Raw genomic sequence first — 14,883 nt, forward strand, 5'->3', positions numbered from 1 at the left:
TGTAGCTTAGTGGCAAAGAGCTCCTGAGTTCAATCCCTAGTACTTCTAACAAAACAAAACGAAACTCAACAAAACCCTTTACTTCCTAACTACTTAAATGCCTCTTACTACTTACTATTTTTAATTGCTTTGAGGTTATTTATTCTTATCTGTATGGTAGAAATACTATATAATAGTGTGCTATTATGATCTCTTCCCATCTCTGCATTCATCAACTTCATGTTGGTAGATTAAATGAAATCTAATTGGAATCTTTCTACATAGAAATTGGGAAATATTATAAAACAGGGATTTTAATTTTTGGAGAGCCTCACTATTAAACATTTATCAGCACACCATGAAACTGGATGTTTTTTAGTGTAATGCTCTTATTTGAAGATATTTTTTTCTATGATATCTCCTAAGTATGTTTATGGAATGACTGAAAGTCTTAAAATATAAAAATATATTTTTTCATCATCATCACAGATACATAATTTATGACTGAGATTAAAACACATTAAATAAAATGAGTAAGAGAATAAGTAAATATTTTTCCTCTATTTCAAGACTTTTTTTCTATTGGAGATTGAACCCAGGGGTGCTTTACCATGGGCCTACATTTCTAGTCTGTTTGTTTGTGTGTTTGTTTATTGAGACAGGGTCTCACTAAGTTACTGAGGATCTTGCTGAATTGCTGGAGCTGGCCTCAAATTTGGGATTCTCCTGTTTCAACCCCTCAAGTCACTAGGATTATAGCCATGTGCCACCATGCCCGGCTATTTCATGACTTTTTGGAAACCCTAAATAAATACATAAACAAGTAAATAAATCATGGGTGAATACATTCAGAAATGTGTGTGTGTTTGTATATCTGAATGTACATACAGGCAATGCTCATTTTTTGTAGATACTGCATTTACAAATTTGCCTACTTGCTAATATTTGTAGCTTAAAAAGCAATATTCAGGGCACTTTTGTAGTTATCCTGGACTTGCTTGCTGTGAAAAATGTTGGATGCTGCATGCATATGTGCCCAGTGAGATAGAGCAAGGAAATTCTCTTCCTTCTTGCTTCACCTGTTATGCTGTAAACTTTTAGAAACTGTTCTGTTTCAGGTCATGTTTTCAAATTTTCGTGCTTTTGTGGATGATATTGCTCTTTAAAATGACTCCTTAGTATAGTGATAAAGTGCTGTTCAGTGTTTGTAAACACAAGACTGTGATGTGTATTATGTAGGAAGTTTATGTCTAACACAAGCTTCTTAGGTATCAGGTATGCTATTAGCTGTGAGTTTGATGTTAATCAACAATATGTATTTTTTAAAGTGTCTTTAGATAGAAACACACAAAGTAAGTTTATATATTGATCAGTTGATAAAATATGATTAGAGGCTTGAAGGAACCTACCCTGTATTTTCTCTAAGAGCAGTGGTTCAATATTTGCTAATTTAGTATTCATGGCAGCTCTGTAGAGTATAACTGTTGTAAATAACAAGAGATGATTTCTGTATATACACATACACATAGGTCTATGCATGACATATGAGCCTACAAAGTTTTCAAAGAAATAGACTGATCAACCACACAATGCTAAATATATACAACATACAACTTAACGTTTTATTGATGTTTCAGAAGGTAAATAAATATTTATGAATATATAGAAATGTCAGTTAATATGAGTGCATTATTTTAAGGAATTAATTTGTTTCACTTTTGTACTTTGTTAACATTAGAGAAAGTTTATATACTTATATGTCCCATTTATACATCCCATTGAGTATACTGTTTATGTAGACTTAGTAATAGAGGTCACTTTCTTAAGCATTTAATGCATGATCCTAAAAGGTTTTGTCTTATTTCGACCAGATTATATATATGAAGCTTTATTGAATACTGCTATTGATGTAGATTCACTGGAAGCACACTCACAGTTGGATGAAATGTGGATCAAAGAAGTAATAAAGAAGGCAGGGATGAAGTTGAAATGGAGCAAATTAAAACAGGACAAAGTCAGAGAAAATAAAGATGCTGTAAGAAGGTAAAACTTACCTATATATTGGAGGAAGGAGACCATATATAGTTTTATTCACACACCTTAATGGGAAGATTTGCCTTAAAATGGGATATGAATATAGGGTAAACTTTTTTTCAAAGTGCTTAAAGCATCAGAAAGTACATTCAGGTTATAAAACTCTAAAGGTTATTTTCCATAGTATGTTGACTGTGTGTATTAGCCCGAATTTTAAAATTTGATTCATTTCTGTCCACTGTTATGAAGATTCCAAATATAGGTAAAAAGTCATTAATTATTCTGTTACAAGTAGTTATATGTAGTGAAGAGAAAAATAATTGTGTCTAATTAAACTTGAATATTGGGTTTTATGGTTAATGGTAGCTTGGAGAGATAACTGCAAACCAATTCACAGGTTATGAAATGTTTCTGGTATTTAAGAAATGAAACTCCTTTGCTGTTAATTGTAGGCCCCAGGCAGATCCAGCTTTATTAACTCCAAGGTCCCCTGTTGTTACTATAATGGGCCATGTTGATCATGGGAAAACGACGTTACTTGACAAACTTCGAAAAACTCAAGTGGCAGCAATGGAAGCTGGAGGCATCACTCAACACATTGGTGCCTTTCTGGGTATGAACACAGATTACCTTACAATGTGCTTGGGAACCCCACTATTTTCTTTAATCAAATATTATGATATGAAATATACAAATTCAAGGTAAAAGGGAAGCCATTGGATTGATGAAATGTAGAGTGAGTGGTTAAAATTATTTTGTACTTTCTCTGAGAAATTTATGTTACTGTTTTTTCTTGGTTGTTCTTAGTTTGGTTTAATGAGCCTAAATTTTTTACTCAATTAATTAATTATGCTTATATAAGCTCCTAAGATAGGTTGTGATAATGTTGGTAACGATAATTAATAACTACTGCTTAGTGAGCATTTAACATGTGCCCAGCACTGTGCATCTTTTTTTTTTTTTTTTTTTTTTTGCAGTGCTGGGGATTGAACCCAGAGCCTTATGCTTGCAAGTCAAGCGCTCTACCCACTGAGCTATATCCCCAGCCCCAGCACTGTGCATCTTATATGCTTTATCTCTTTTATCTTCACAACAGCATCATGAGGTAGGTATTAATATTTCTACTTATAGCTGAGGAGGCTGAGACGACTTCAGATTAAGTAACTTGCCCAAAGTACATAGTTAGTAAGTGGCAAAGATGAGATTTAAACCAAGGATCCTGAGCTACTATCTGTGTACTAAATTGCCTTTTTCTGGCTCAAGTCCTTTGTGCAGATGTGGTTTGCTAATGTGGGGTATGACTGACTATACCACTATTGGTCTGTTCTCACTCCAGAATGAATGTCAGTTGGTACATTTATGAAAGGCACTATATTCTAGGAGTTTGAAAATGTTACATGAAATAAAAAAAACATAAAGGTCTCTCTGGTATTTTCTAAATTTTCATTGTGAAATTTCAATCTGTGTGGTTCTAATTAAGATTAGTGGAAGGAATACAATTATTTTAAAGAATTGTTGATTGTATTTGATAATGTCATATATACATTCCATACATTTGTTAAGGAAGTTCATATTTGAATCTTTGGTGTTCTTGGATTTCTGTTTCCACAGTCTCTCTGCCTTCTGGGGAAAATATAACCTTTCTTGATACTCCAGGACATGCTGCCTTCTCAGCAATGAGAGCTAGAGGTGCTCAGGTCACTGACATTGTTGTGTTGGTTGTGGCTGCAGATGATGGGGTGATGAAACAGACCATAGAATCTATTCAGCATGCTAAAGATGCTCAAGGTATTGTGTGGCTGACTTGTATGTATTATAAAGAAAGTTGTTTATTATTTATTGATTTTTTTTTTAAAGGATCTCTTCCATAAAGTTGCAATTCTGGAGTCATTTACATGTAACTCACTTAATTGTCACAGCAGCCCCAGGATTGTTATACCTGTTTTACAGATAAGCTTCAAATATAGTTAAATTATTTTCCCACTGATATATAACTAAAAGAAAAGGCCTTAGCAGGATTTGGCTTGGGTCTTGTGATCACAAGTAAGTCTTTCTTCCACTTTAAAAAAAAACAAAATTTTTTTATTATAGAAAATTCATATATATGCAATGTTAAGAATAGGATAATAGGGACTGCGGTTGTGGCTCAGTGGTGGAGCACTTGCCTTGCATGTGGGAAGCACTGAGTTCAGTACTTGGCACCACATGGAAATAAATGGATAAAAATGAGAATATTGTGTCCATCTACAACTAGAAAATATATATATTAAAAAAATAGGATAATGAATTCCTATTTATACTTTATCCAGATTTATTGCCAAGAGGTGATATGCCATTATTCCTTGTTCACTTACCTGGGATTCTTCTCTTAAGAGAAATATTTTCTTCATTTGCTTTATTTTATTTATTTATTTATTTTTTTAATTTTGCGGTGCTGGGGATTGAACCTAGGGCCTTGTGCTTGACAGGCAAGCACTACCAACTGACCTATATCCCCAGCCCTTCATTTGCTTTATTTTTTAAAAATTTGTCCTTTTTAGATGTACATGACAGTAGAGTGTATTTTGACATATTAGACATACATGGATCTTCATCTGCATTTAATAAGTTCTTATTTAATCAAAGGAATAAAATTGCAGGCTTTGGAAAATAACCTGATCATCTTCTCCCTTATTTCTCTTTTTTTTTTTCTCATTTTTCTTTTTTCTTTTGAGACAGGGTCTCCCTAAGTTGCTTAGGGCCTGGCTAAGTTGCTGAGGCTGACCTTGAACTTTGTGATCCCCCGGCCTCAGCCTCCGAGTTACTGGGATTACCAGCATGTGCCACCATGCCTAGCATCTTCTCCCTTATTTCTTCATTTAAAAACTATAATAAGTGGAGCATGTCTGTAATCACAGTGACTCCGAAGGCTGAGGTAGAAGGTTTGCAAGTTCAAGGCCAGCCTCAACAACATAGCAAGACCCTGTCTCAAAATAAAAGAGAGGTGGGGATGTAGCTGAGGGGTAAGGCATCCCTGGATTCTGTCTCCAATATTTGGAAATTATTATAATAAATACTTCATATATGTAAACATATATACTCTATACATTCATTCTTATTGTGATATGATAGCCTGTACTTGCCCCCCAATGAGAAAATATGGAATGCTGTATTCCCCCCAGGTATGTTGACAAGACAAAACAAACAAAAAAAAAAAGGTTGAGAATTACTCTTCTAGGCCCATTCTTTCATCTTATAATGTGAAAACTGAAACCCAGGCAGCAGCCAGAACTCTCCCCAATTATATATAATTACATAACAAATGTGTGACTTGTTTGAATTTGGGATCTGACTCTTCTAGCTTCCAGTATTATTCTCCTTTTCTTTTTGTAGTACTGAGGATTAAACCCAGGAGTGCTCTACCACTGAGCTACATTCCTAGTCCTTCTTATTTATTTTATTTTATATTTTTCCAGACATGTTTTTAAATTTTGAAACAGTATCTTCCTAAGTTTCTGAGGCTGGCCTTGAACTGACAATTCTCTTGTCTCAGTCACTCAAGTAGCTAGGATTACAGGCATTCTCTTTCCTTTTTAACTCCTCAAAACTGTGTTTGTATGTTGATCTTAATAATTCTAGGCAATACATGGGAAAAAGGAGAGAGGTATAATTTGCCAGGGATCCTATAATAAAGCAGTTGGTTGAGATAGAATCAATTCATTATATCATGCTTTCTGCCTATATTCTTTGGATCCCTGTTAAGTTCAAGCTTATCAATATAGAAAATGCACTTTTTCACAATAGTAGGTTATAGGTTGAGAAACTTTTTGTCTCTTTCTGAAAGGAATCACACAGAGACACAAGCCAAAGCCAAAAGCGGGAGCAGTTCTGTTTTATTTTAAAAATGCACACACTTATATAGGGCTGGGAAGAGGCTGATTGGTTGGGGCATGAAATGGGGTGAGAGTTGATTGGGTGAGCCTTGTTGCTAGGGTTCTGGGCGGGGTGTCAAGCGCAGATTGGGAAAAATGAGAGCGGTGACCTTATATTTCTCCCTTTTTTTAATATTTTGGAATGGGGTGTCACTCAATCTGGCTACTTCCTGCTGGATGGGGGCAAAGTCTGGGAAGGGGTAGAGGGTTTTGGGAGAAATATGGTCAGGAGACCCCATAACAAGACCGAAAAGGGAAGGTTTCTTGGGGGTGAGGTTGGTGAATGTCCCTTGTAGTGGCCTCGGGTGGAATGAGCCAAGCGTTCTGGTGAAGGGATGTGAGGAAAGAGTTCCATGAGCTGAGTAGTTTTTCCTTAACAGGTGGTGGTAAGATGTCCCTGGGGGGATGTGGGGACGTCATCTGTAGCCAGTGGTTGATAGTACCTGAGAAGAAGCTGGTTGAAAGTTTGGTTAGAAATAGTCTGAAGTTGACGTTGAAGGAACTTTAACAAGCAGGGTAAAAAGAGACAGGTGAGAAAAATGAGGAGTATTGGATCCAGGGTTGGGAGTACCCATGCAAAAAATGAGGAGTATTGGACCCAGGATTGGACCCAGGATGCAGGGAGGGAGGACTAGAGCCAAAATGAAAGAGGGGAACTAGAAGTATGTCCTCGAAGCCCCGCAGCTAAATCCTGTAATTTAATGATGTTCTGTTCTACCACCCCGGATTCATTTATGTAATAACAACATTCTTCTCTGAGAAATAAACAAGTACCTCCTTTTTCAGCCATAAGAAGATCTATGGCCCTGTGGTTTTGCAGTGTTACCTGGGCCAAAGAGGTCACCTGTTTTTGTAAGGAGGCTAGGGATTCAGCTGTTGAAGTGAGGGTGCCTTCAAGTTTGGTGTTCAGATCTTCCGTGGCCCACAGAGAGTGACCGAGGGCTCCGCCCGAAAGAGCAACTCTGGTGATAGAAGAGGTTAGTGATAGTCCCATGAGTATAGGTAGGAAGGCAGCTCGTTTCTGCTGTGGGTAGGGAAGGAAAAAAGATTGAAGCTCGGAGGAACTGTAGAGGGTCAATTGAGGCACCAGTGTGATAAGGACACAGGGAGAAGTGGAATAGACGTGGAGCTGGTTACTGACAGTGGCATTGCACCGGAAGAAATGTCCAGGGTGGTTATTATATACAGAGCTTGTAAAAGTGGTATAAGCGTGGCAAAGTATAGCTGAAGGATATATTGAGGGTGAGGATGTAAAAGGCAATGAATGAAGTGATCTGGTTCAGGTTCCCATAAAGGGACAGCATGGATAGGTGTCATTGGTTTTGCAGAGGTTAGGAATGAGTAGTTAGAGGAGTTCAGGGGGACTGCTGCCAGAAGGGGTCGTTGCAAGGAGGCACATAAGAAGCAATTTTTAGGATCAACGGAGGTGAGATTTAGAAATCTAGCTGTATCTTGGATAAGGTGTAGCCAAGAATAGGTAAGACCAGAAGGTGAGGATGTATCTTGTAAGGTCTGGATAAGAACCTTTTCTGAGTGTTGTATATCTGAAGCAACTTGAGAGATTTGTGACCCTACGGGTGTCAGTTCGCGAGAGATGTGAAGGGTCCCATGAGGTTTGGACCAAGTTCCGTAATAAATGAAGGCCGTCTCTCTGGTTGCCCAGCGAGGGTCCCAGGGGTCTTTGATAGTGAGTGAAATTGAGCCGTTGTCCTGTTTTGGAGATTGTTGGAGGCGGAGGTGTGATGATGCCCATGGGTGGGGTGTCCCAGGTAGTGAATATTGCATGACCAATATGGACAACCCCCATAAACATCAAGCCACCAATGACAGTAATCTTTAGTCTGGTCATATATGAAGCAGAGGTAGGAGAGAGGAGGGGCTGACTGAAGAAGACCTTGGTTGATGGTGTGAATATAAGGGTTTTTGGAGCTGAACATCCTGTTGTTGGACAGGATGCAGAGGTGGGAAGTAGATGAGTAGTTTTGGTGCTATGTTCGGTGTAGGTCTCTCTGATTTTGAATGTCCAGACGAAAGTTGTGGCATGTGAGGGGAGACTTGGGAGAACTAGGAGGAGTAGGTGGAGCAACATTTTTGTGTATGGTTTGAGTATTTTGGGGTATGGGTTCAAGAGTGAGATGTGAGAAAAACGTAGTTTTAGAGGGTTTTGGGGGGAGGAAGGACGGGAGAATTTGGGATGAGCTTCATGAGAAGGAGTTTCTTGATGAGCTTCTTTTGGATCGGTGGGGCAGGAGGCTGGTTTGAGCCTAGAAATATGAATCCATGGGGTAAGTCGGTTGTGGGGGAGTGCTAGCTTAGCAGCTGGAGTACATAAGATGACTTCTACAGGTCCTTCCCATTTGGGTTGGAAAGGGTTTCTTTCCCTTGGAGGACAGTAGTAGACAAATTGCCTGGGTGTCAAAGGAAAAAGGGTTTTGAGAGAGACTGGGATCAGGAAGGAGCCAGTCCTGGGGTTTCCATAGTTGGGATCGAAGGTGGAAAAGAAGGAGTAAGGCATATTTGTCAGAAATAGGCCAAGGCTTGGGTGAGAGTCCAGGGGGAATGAGAGGGCGGCCATACATGACCTCGAATGGGGAGAGAAGGGAGGGTTTCTTGGGCAAGGCTCGCAAGCGTAAAAGGGCCAAAGGGAGTAATTTAACCCAAACTTAATTCCATAGCTAGTTAGTTTAGTGAGGATATCCTTAAGGGATCTATTTGTTCTTTCAACCTTCCCTGAGGCCTGTGGGCGATAGGGGCAATGAAAATGCTGTGGGAAAGAGAGGGCGTGAGTGAGAGCCTGAGTGACTTGGGAAACAAGTTCTGGGCCGTTGTCGGATTAAATGGAGGTGGGCATCCCAAATCGAGGGATGATTTGAGCCATTAGGATGTAAAGGACGGTAGAGGCCCTTTTGTTGGATGTAGGAAAAGCCTCGACCCATCCGGAGAAGGTATCCACCAGCACTAGTAGGTACTTCATGTGTTTAACCCTAGGCATATTGGTGAAGTCAATTTGCCAGTCAGCTGTGGGGATGTGCCCTCGAGCCTGATGGGAAGGGAAGGGTTTAGGCTGTAGGGCTGTGTTGAATTGGTTCGTTGACAAATATGGCATGTTGAGGAAATGCGCTGTAAGAGGGCTTTATCATCCCCAGAGAGGGTGAAAAAAGATTGAAGAAAGGTTTCAAGACTTTGGGGGCTAGAGTGAAACATGGAATGGAGAAAATGGAAAAGATGTTGATGATCTTGTTCAGGCAGTCTCCGGAGAAGTGAGTGTGAGCATGTGAGCATTGGAGAGAGATTGGAAGTTTGGAGGGCTGCCGATCATGCGGCTTGATCAACTTTGGAATTGCCCGCTGTGATAGGGGAGGAGTCAGTTTGGTGAGCTTTACAGTGTGTGATACCAAGTTTAGATGGTAACTTTGAGGCTTCCAATAGGTCAGAAATGAGTTTTGAGTTAGTGACCGAGGTGCCCTTGGTTGTTAGGAGTCCCCTTTCTTTCCATATGGCTGCATGGGACAATAGAATATGAAAAACATATTTGGAATCAGTGTAAAGAGATAAGGTTTTATCTGTAGCTAGTTCACAAGCCCTGGTGGCTGCTATGAGTTGGGCCTGTTGGTTTGTAGTGTTTGGTGGAAGGGGTTTTGCTTCAATTATAGAGGAGAGGGAGACAATGGTATATCCTGCCACTTTGACCACATCCTGCATAAAGGAACTGCCATCAGAAAACCATGTGAAGTTGGGACAAGACAAAGGCCCCTCAGAGATCCTTGTGGGGAAGGGCAGGGCAGAAAAGCCTCCAGAGCTTCAGTACAGTTATGGACTGGGGGCTCTGGCAAGTTAGTTGTAATAGGGAGTAAGGAGGCGGGATTTAAAGGGGGACAGGGTTTGAAAGATATTGTGGGGTTCTGTATTTATTTATTTTTATGTGGTGCTAAGGATCAAACCCAGTGCCTCACAAGTGCTAGGCAACCACTCTGCCACTGAGCTACAGCCCCAGCTACTATTGAGGGGTTCTGAAAGAATGTACCAGTAGGGAAAGAATCCTGGAAGGGGGGAGAGATTGCAACCCTTTGTAGGTCAGGAGATCTTTCAAGTGATGTGGTGAGAAAATCGTGAGGGGAGACCCAAAGGTGAGTTTATGAGCTTCCTTTTGAAGATCATAGCTGGCTGCCAAGGCGCGTAGGCAGGGAGCCCATCCTCTAACAGTAGGGTCCAACTGCCTGGAGAGATAGGCTACTGGGGCAAAAGTTGGCCCATAGTTTTGTCCAAGGACTCCTAAACTTTGGCCTCCCTTTTCATGAACATAGAGAAGAAAAGGTTTTTTTAGGTCCAGCAGGTGGAGGGCTGGGGCCTGGAGGAGTGCCCTTTTTAATATGTGGAAAGGCCGGTTGGGAGTGGAGGGTAACAGCTCATTTTGAGGGCCCGTTGTCATGTCATATGAAGGCCTTGCTAGGAGGGAATAATTGGGAATCCATGCCCTAAAATATCCTGCTAAGCCCAGGAAGGATAAGATTTCAGCTTTAGTTTTGGGAATGGAAAGGAAGCTAATGAGATGTTTCCTGTCGGTAGTGATGGCCTTCCTTCCGTGGGAGATGGAGAACCCGAGATAAGTGGCTGTGGGACAGGACACTTGGGCCTTTTGAGGGGAGGCGGGGCAACCCTTGCAGGCCAGAGAGTTGAGTGGGGATATGGTGTCATGCTTTGAGATTTCCATGGAGGGGCTGCAGAGGAGGAGGTCATCTACATATTGAAAGAGAGTGGAATCAGGGCAAGTTGAGTGGAAGTCCTTTAGGTCTGTTGCCAGGACTTATCCAAAGAGATGGGGACTATCTTTAAAATCCTGGAGAAGGACTGTCCATGTAAGCTGTTGAGAGTGTCTGGTTTCTGGGTCAGTCCAGGTGAAAGCAAAAATGTCTTGGGATTCAGGTGCAAGGGGAATAGAAAAGAAAGCATCCTTGAGATCTATTACTGAGAAATGAGTGGACGTAGCAGGAATTTGGGAGAGAAGGGTGTAGGGGTTAGGGACTAGGGGGTGGATGGGGATAATGGAAGAGTTCATGAGGCGAAGGTCTTGTACTAAGCGGTAAGAACCATTAGGTTTTTTAACTGCTAGGATAGGGGTATTGAAAGGAGAGTGAGTGGGTCGTAAGTATCCCTTTTTTAGGAGGTCCCGTATGATGGGCTGGAGGCTAATTAGCAAGGTGGTGGGTAACGAGTGTTGGGATTGATTAGAAAAATGAGTGGGGTCTTTGAGTCGGATCTTAATAGGGGGACAGGCAACTATAGAAGGGTTACAGATGTTCCAGACAATGGGGTTTACAAGGGAAGTGGGGATAGGGAAGTGCTTGCGTTTGGGGTGGTCTTGGGTAGGACCTACACAATCGGAGAAGAAAGGGTTTGTGAAATCATCAGCTAAGAGAGCTATTAAAAAGTGTGGTGTGGGGGATGATGGAGGCTGTATAGAAATTGTAGCCTTGAGGAGTGAGAGGATATCCCTACTGAGAAGTGGTACTGGACATTGGGGCATTACAAGGAAAGAATGGGAAAAAGGGAAACTCTATAGAGCAGGTGAGAAGAGGTGTTTTTAATGGGAGTATGACTTTTCCCTCCTACCCCAACAGTTGGAGAGGATGAAGGCAGCGTGGGTCCCCAAAACTCCCTCAAGACCGTAAAGGTGGCCCCTGTATCTAGGAGGAAGTTGATGCTGCGCCCATTTACTTGGAGTTGCACCCTGGTTCCTGCCTGTTGATAGTAACGGCCAGGGAGGAGGACCCAAGGCCCCGTCAGTCATTGAGCACAAGACCCAAGAGGTCACTACTGGGATTTTTGGTCACAACTCCCCTTCAGGAGGTGGGACAGTCTGAACCCCAGTGGCCCATTTGCTGACATTTAGGGCAAGGTGTGTTGGGGGTCCTAGGAGTAGGGCATGCTTTAGCCCAATGACCCTCTTTGCCGCACTTTAAACAGGCTCCCAGGGGATTGGGATGTTGCAAAGGTTGCTGACGTTGGCCATGAGGGGCCCTCTGTAGGACCTGGGCGAGCATCTGAAATTTGTTGCTTTCTGCCTTTTTGTACCTATGATACTTACAGCATTCTGCTTCCTCATCCCGGTTATGGAAAACCTTAAAAGCCATAGCCAGAATTTCCATCTGAGGTGTTGCAGGCCCTTGTTCAAGTTTCTATAATATAGCCTTTATGTTGGGGTAGCTCTGGGACAGGAAATATGTCATAAGGACATGCCTGCCATCGGGGGCTTCAGGATCTAAGTTGGTGTATTGTTGGAGAGCTTTAGTGAGGTGATCTAAGAATTCAGAGGAGGTTTCATCCTTTTTTTTTTGGATTATCTCTTGGATTTTTTTAGGCCAGCAATTATACAGGCAGCAAACTAATTTCTTAATTGTAGTCTGGCTGTGGTGTTATAGTCCAGTCTGGGTCTTGTTTGGGGACTGCATGGGGGCCGGTAGGGTGATTGGGGTTGACCCAGTGAGTGTCATCTGTGTGAGCTTGAGCTAGATCCCAGACCTGTCTGCATTCCTCAGGAAGTAGAGTGTTAGCCAAGAGCATGTCAATGTCATGGTGAGTAAGACTATAGGCCTGTAGGACCCATTGGAATTCACGGATGTAAGTAGTAGGGTCAGTAGTGAAAGAACCTAGCCTTTTTTCTAATTGAGTAAGGTCAGTCATAGAAAAGGGAAAATGGACCTGAATAACACCTTCGGGTCCAGCAACTTTTCCTAAGGGTGCCATTGTATGAGGCTGAGTAATTTGGTTGTGGGTGTGGGACCTGGTGGCTGGTGGACTAAAGGAGGCTGAAGCGGGAGAAGATGGCACCGTGGAAGAAGAAGAAGATGGTGGTGGAGAGGAAAATCATGATGAAGCAGAAGCAGGCGAAGAAGGGGCAGGGGAAGTGGGAGTGGAAGGAGGGGAATGATAAGGAGGGGGTTCTTCGGCTGGGTCAAAGGAGGAGGAGGACTCAGAAGAGGGTAGTGCGGGTTTGCAGGCTAAAAGAACTTGGTGAGGGATACAAGGGGTGCAGAGGTCAGGGTGGGACCAGAGGAGGGAGAAAGCCTCGATGTAGGGAATCTCCTTCCACTTTTTTAAGCACTAGCAATAGTTGAAAAGATCTCACAGAATTTGAAGGTCAAGGGAGCCTTCAGGAGGCCATTTATTTTGATTATCTAAGTAATAAGAAGGCCAGTCCTGAGTACAGAATTCGATGAGAGTTTTTGGCTTGATGTCTGGGGTCAGTGAGAGGCGAGCCAAATTGGAGAGTAAACATTTTAAGGGGGAATCGCTCGGAAGGGAAGAAGAGGCCCCCATCGTCCTTTGAAAGTAGAGAGAGAGAGAAAGAGAAGGGGGAGAGAGAGAGAGAAAGAAAGAAATCTCCAGGCCAGAAAAATGAATTAATGACTCACTTAGGCATCCCCAAGGAGAAAAATCATTCACAGGACCCAGTAGGGTTGGGGGCAGAGGGAAAAGTCAGGTCGTCAGGATTCCCTTGCCAGGCAGAAATGCTGGAGGCCGGGGGCCGGAGGTTGCAGAGAACCTAGTGCTAGGTTTTTTCTGGAAAATGGAGGAAGGTAGGAGAAGGTAGAGAAAAAGAGAGAGGGAATAAGAAGGGGTCTATTGTTCCCTCCCACCTGATTGGATAACAGAAGAGGCACCTAGGAGTCCACTGTGGCCATAAAGACCGAGGTGGGGTGTGATCTCCTCCCTATAACCAGACGTCAGGGGCTGCCTGATGATTACGGCCAGACACCCTGTGATAGTCAAGTTAAGGGCAGCTGTCTCCCGAGGGGTGACTCACCTAGAAATTGGCCAGTGGTGGTTGCAAGGTAGCCAGCGCTCAAGAAGGCAGACGAGGGCGAGAAGCTTTGACCTGGGGAGATGGAGGGGGTCCTCGATATTTGAGGAGTTTCCCCTCCCGGGTTTCCGGCACCAATGAAAGGAATCACAACGGAGACACGAGCCAAAGCCAAACGCCGGAGCAGTTCTGTTTTATTTTAAAAATATACACACTTATGTAGGGCCAGGAAGAGGCTGATTGGTTGGGGCATGAAACTGGTGAGGGTTGATTGGGTGAGCCTTGTTACTAGGGCTCTGGGCAGGGTGTCAAGCACCCATTGGGTGAAGTTCACGCCAGCGGGAGAAGGTCGGTCAAGAGCGGTGACCTTATACTTTGTTTCTGTTCCTTTGACCCTGAGAAAATGGTGGAGATAGTGAAACTCAACTAGAATTATATCCTAGAATTTTGTGTGATATCTCTAATGAGAGGATATGTTTAGTAATGATGAATGATTTTAAGATTATTCGGTTCATTCATTAAGTGTATACTTATTGAGAGTCCACTATATATTGGTCACTAAAGTAAGTATATAAACAAAGAGTTGCTATAAGTCCCAAAAGAAAATTTGCAATAATGATACTTAGATTCAGCTGAAGATGGGATGCTGGGTTTTATCAATGAATAAATTTTTTCTCATGTAAGGTGTCTGTTCTTAATTCAGAATTTACTTATAATTACAGTTTTAATATCTTATATATGAATTCCTTCTTTATGTGTAGAGAGAGGGGTGATGTGAGTCTGAGTGCACCTTTTAAGCCTTTCTATAAATAAGTACATCCACTGAATAAAAAGAAAGCCTGAACAGGTTGTTGTCTCAGTGTGAATTCAGAATTAAAGGTATTCTCATTTACATTTTGTCTCTTTTAGTTCCTATTGTCCTTGCAATAAATAAATGTGACAAAGCTGAGGCTGATCCTGAAAAAGTGAAAAAAGAGTTGCTGGCTTATGATGTGGTGTGTGAAGATTATGGAGGTGATGTTCAAGCAGTGCATATCTCTGCACTCACGGTAAATATGGGTACCTCAGAGACAGATATGTGCAGATGAGTGCTTTACATCATGCACATGGTGTGTTATACCTAAAGAACATGTTGACATGCGTGATTTTTATTGTTTT

At 41.9% G+C, this 14,883-nt stretch overlaps 1 protein-coding gene across 5 annotated transcripts in view; it reads left to right on the forward strand.

Annotated features, from left to right (window-relative positions):
- MTIF2 (mitochondrial translational initiation factor 2) overlaps positions 1–14,883 on the forward strand; it is a 41,100-nt gene that overhangs the window by 15,619 nt on the left and 10,598 nt on the right. For 4 of the 5 annotated variants that reach the window (XM_079110213.1, XM_079110211.1, XM_079110214.1 and 1 more), the window contains exons 5-8: positions 1,851–2,022; positions 2,466–2,626; positions 3,625–3,801; positions 14,635–14,774. In XM_079110213.1, coding sequence (XP_078966339.1) covers positions 1,851–2,022; positions 2,466–2,626; positions 3,625–3,801; positions 14,635–14,774 — 650 coding nt within the window. The remainder of the gene's footprint in view (positions 1–1,850; positions 2,023–2,465; positions 2,627–3,624; positions 3,802–14,634; positions 14,775–14,883) is intronic. The other variant, XM_079110215.1, reaches the window with a different exon arrangement.

This window comes from Sciurus vulgaris, assembly GCF_902686455.1.
Source record: "Sciurus vulgaris genome assembly, chromosome: 14".
Taxonomy (NCBI): Eukaryota; Metazoa; Chordata; class Mammalia; order Rodentia; family Sciuridae; genus Sciurus; species Sciurus vulgaris.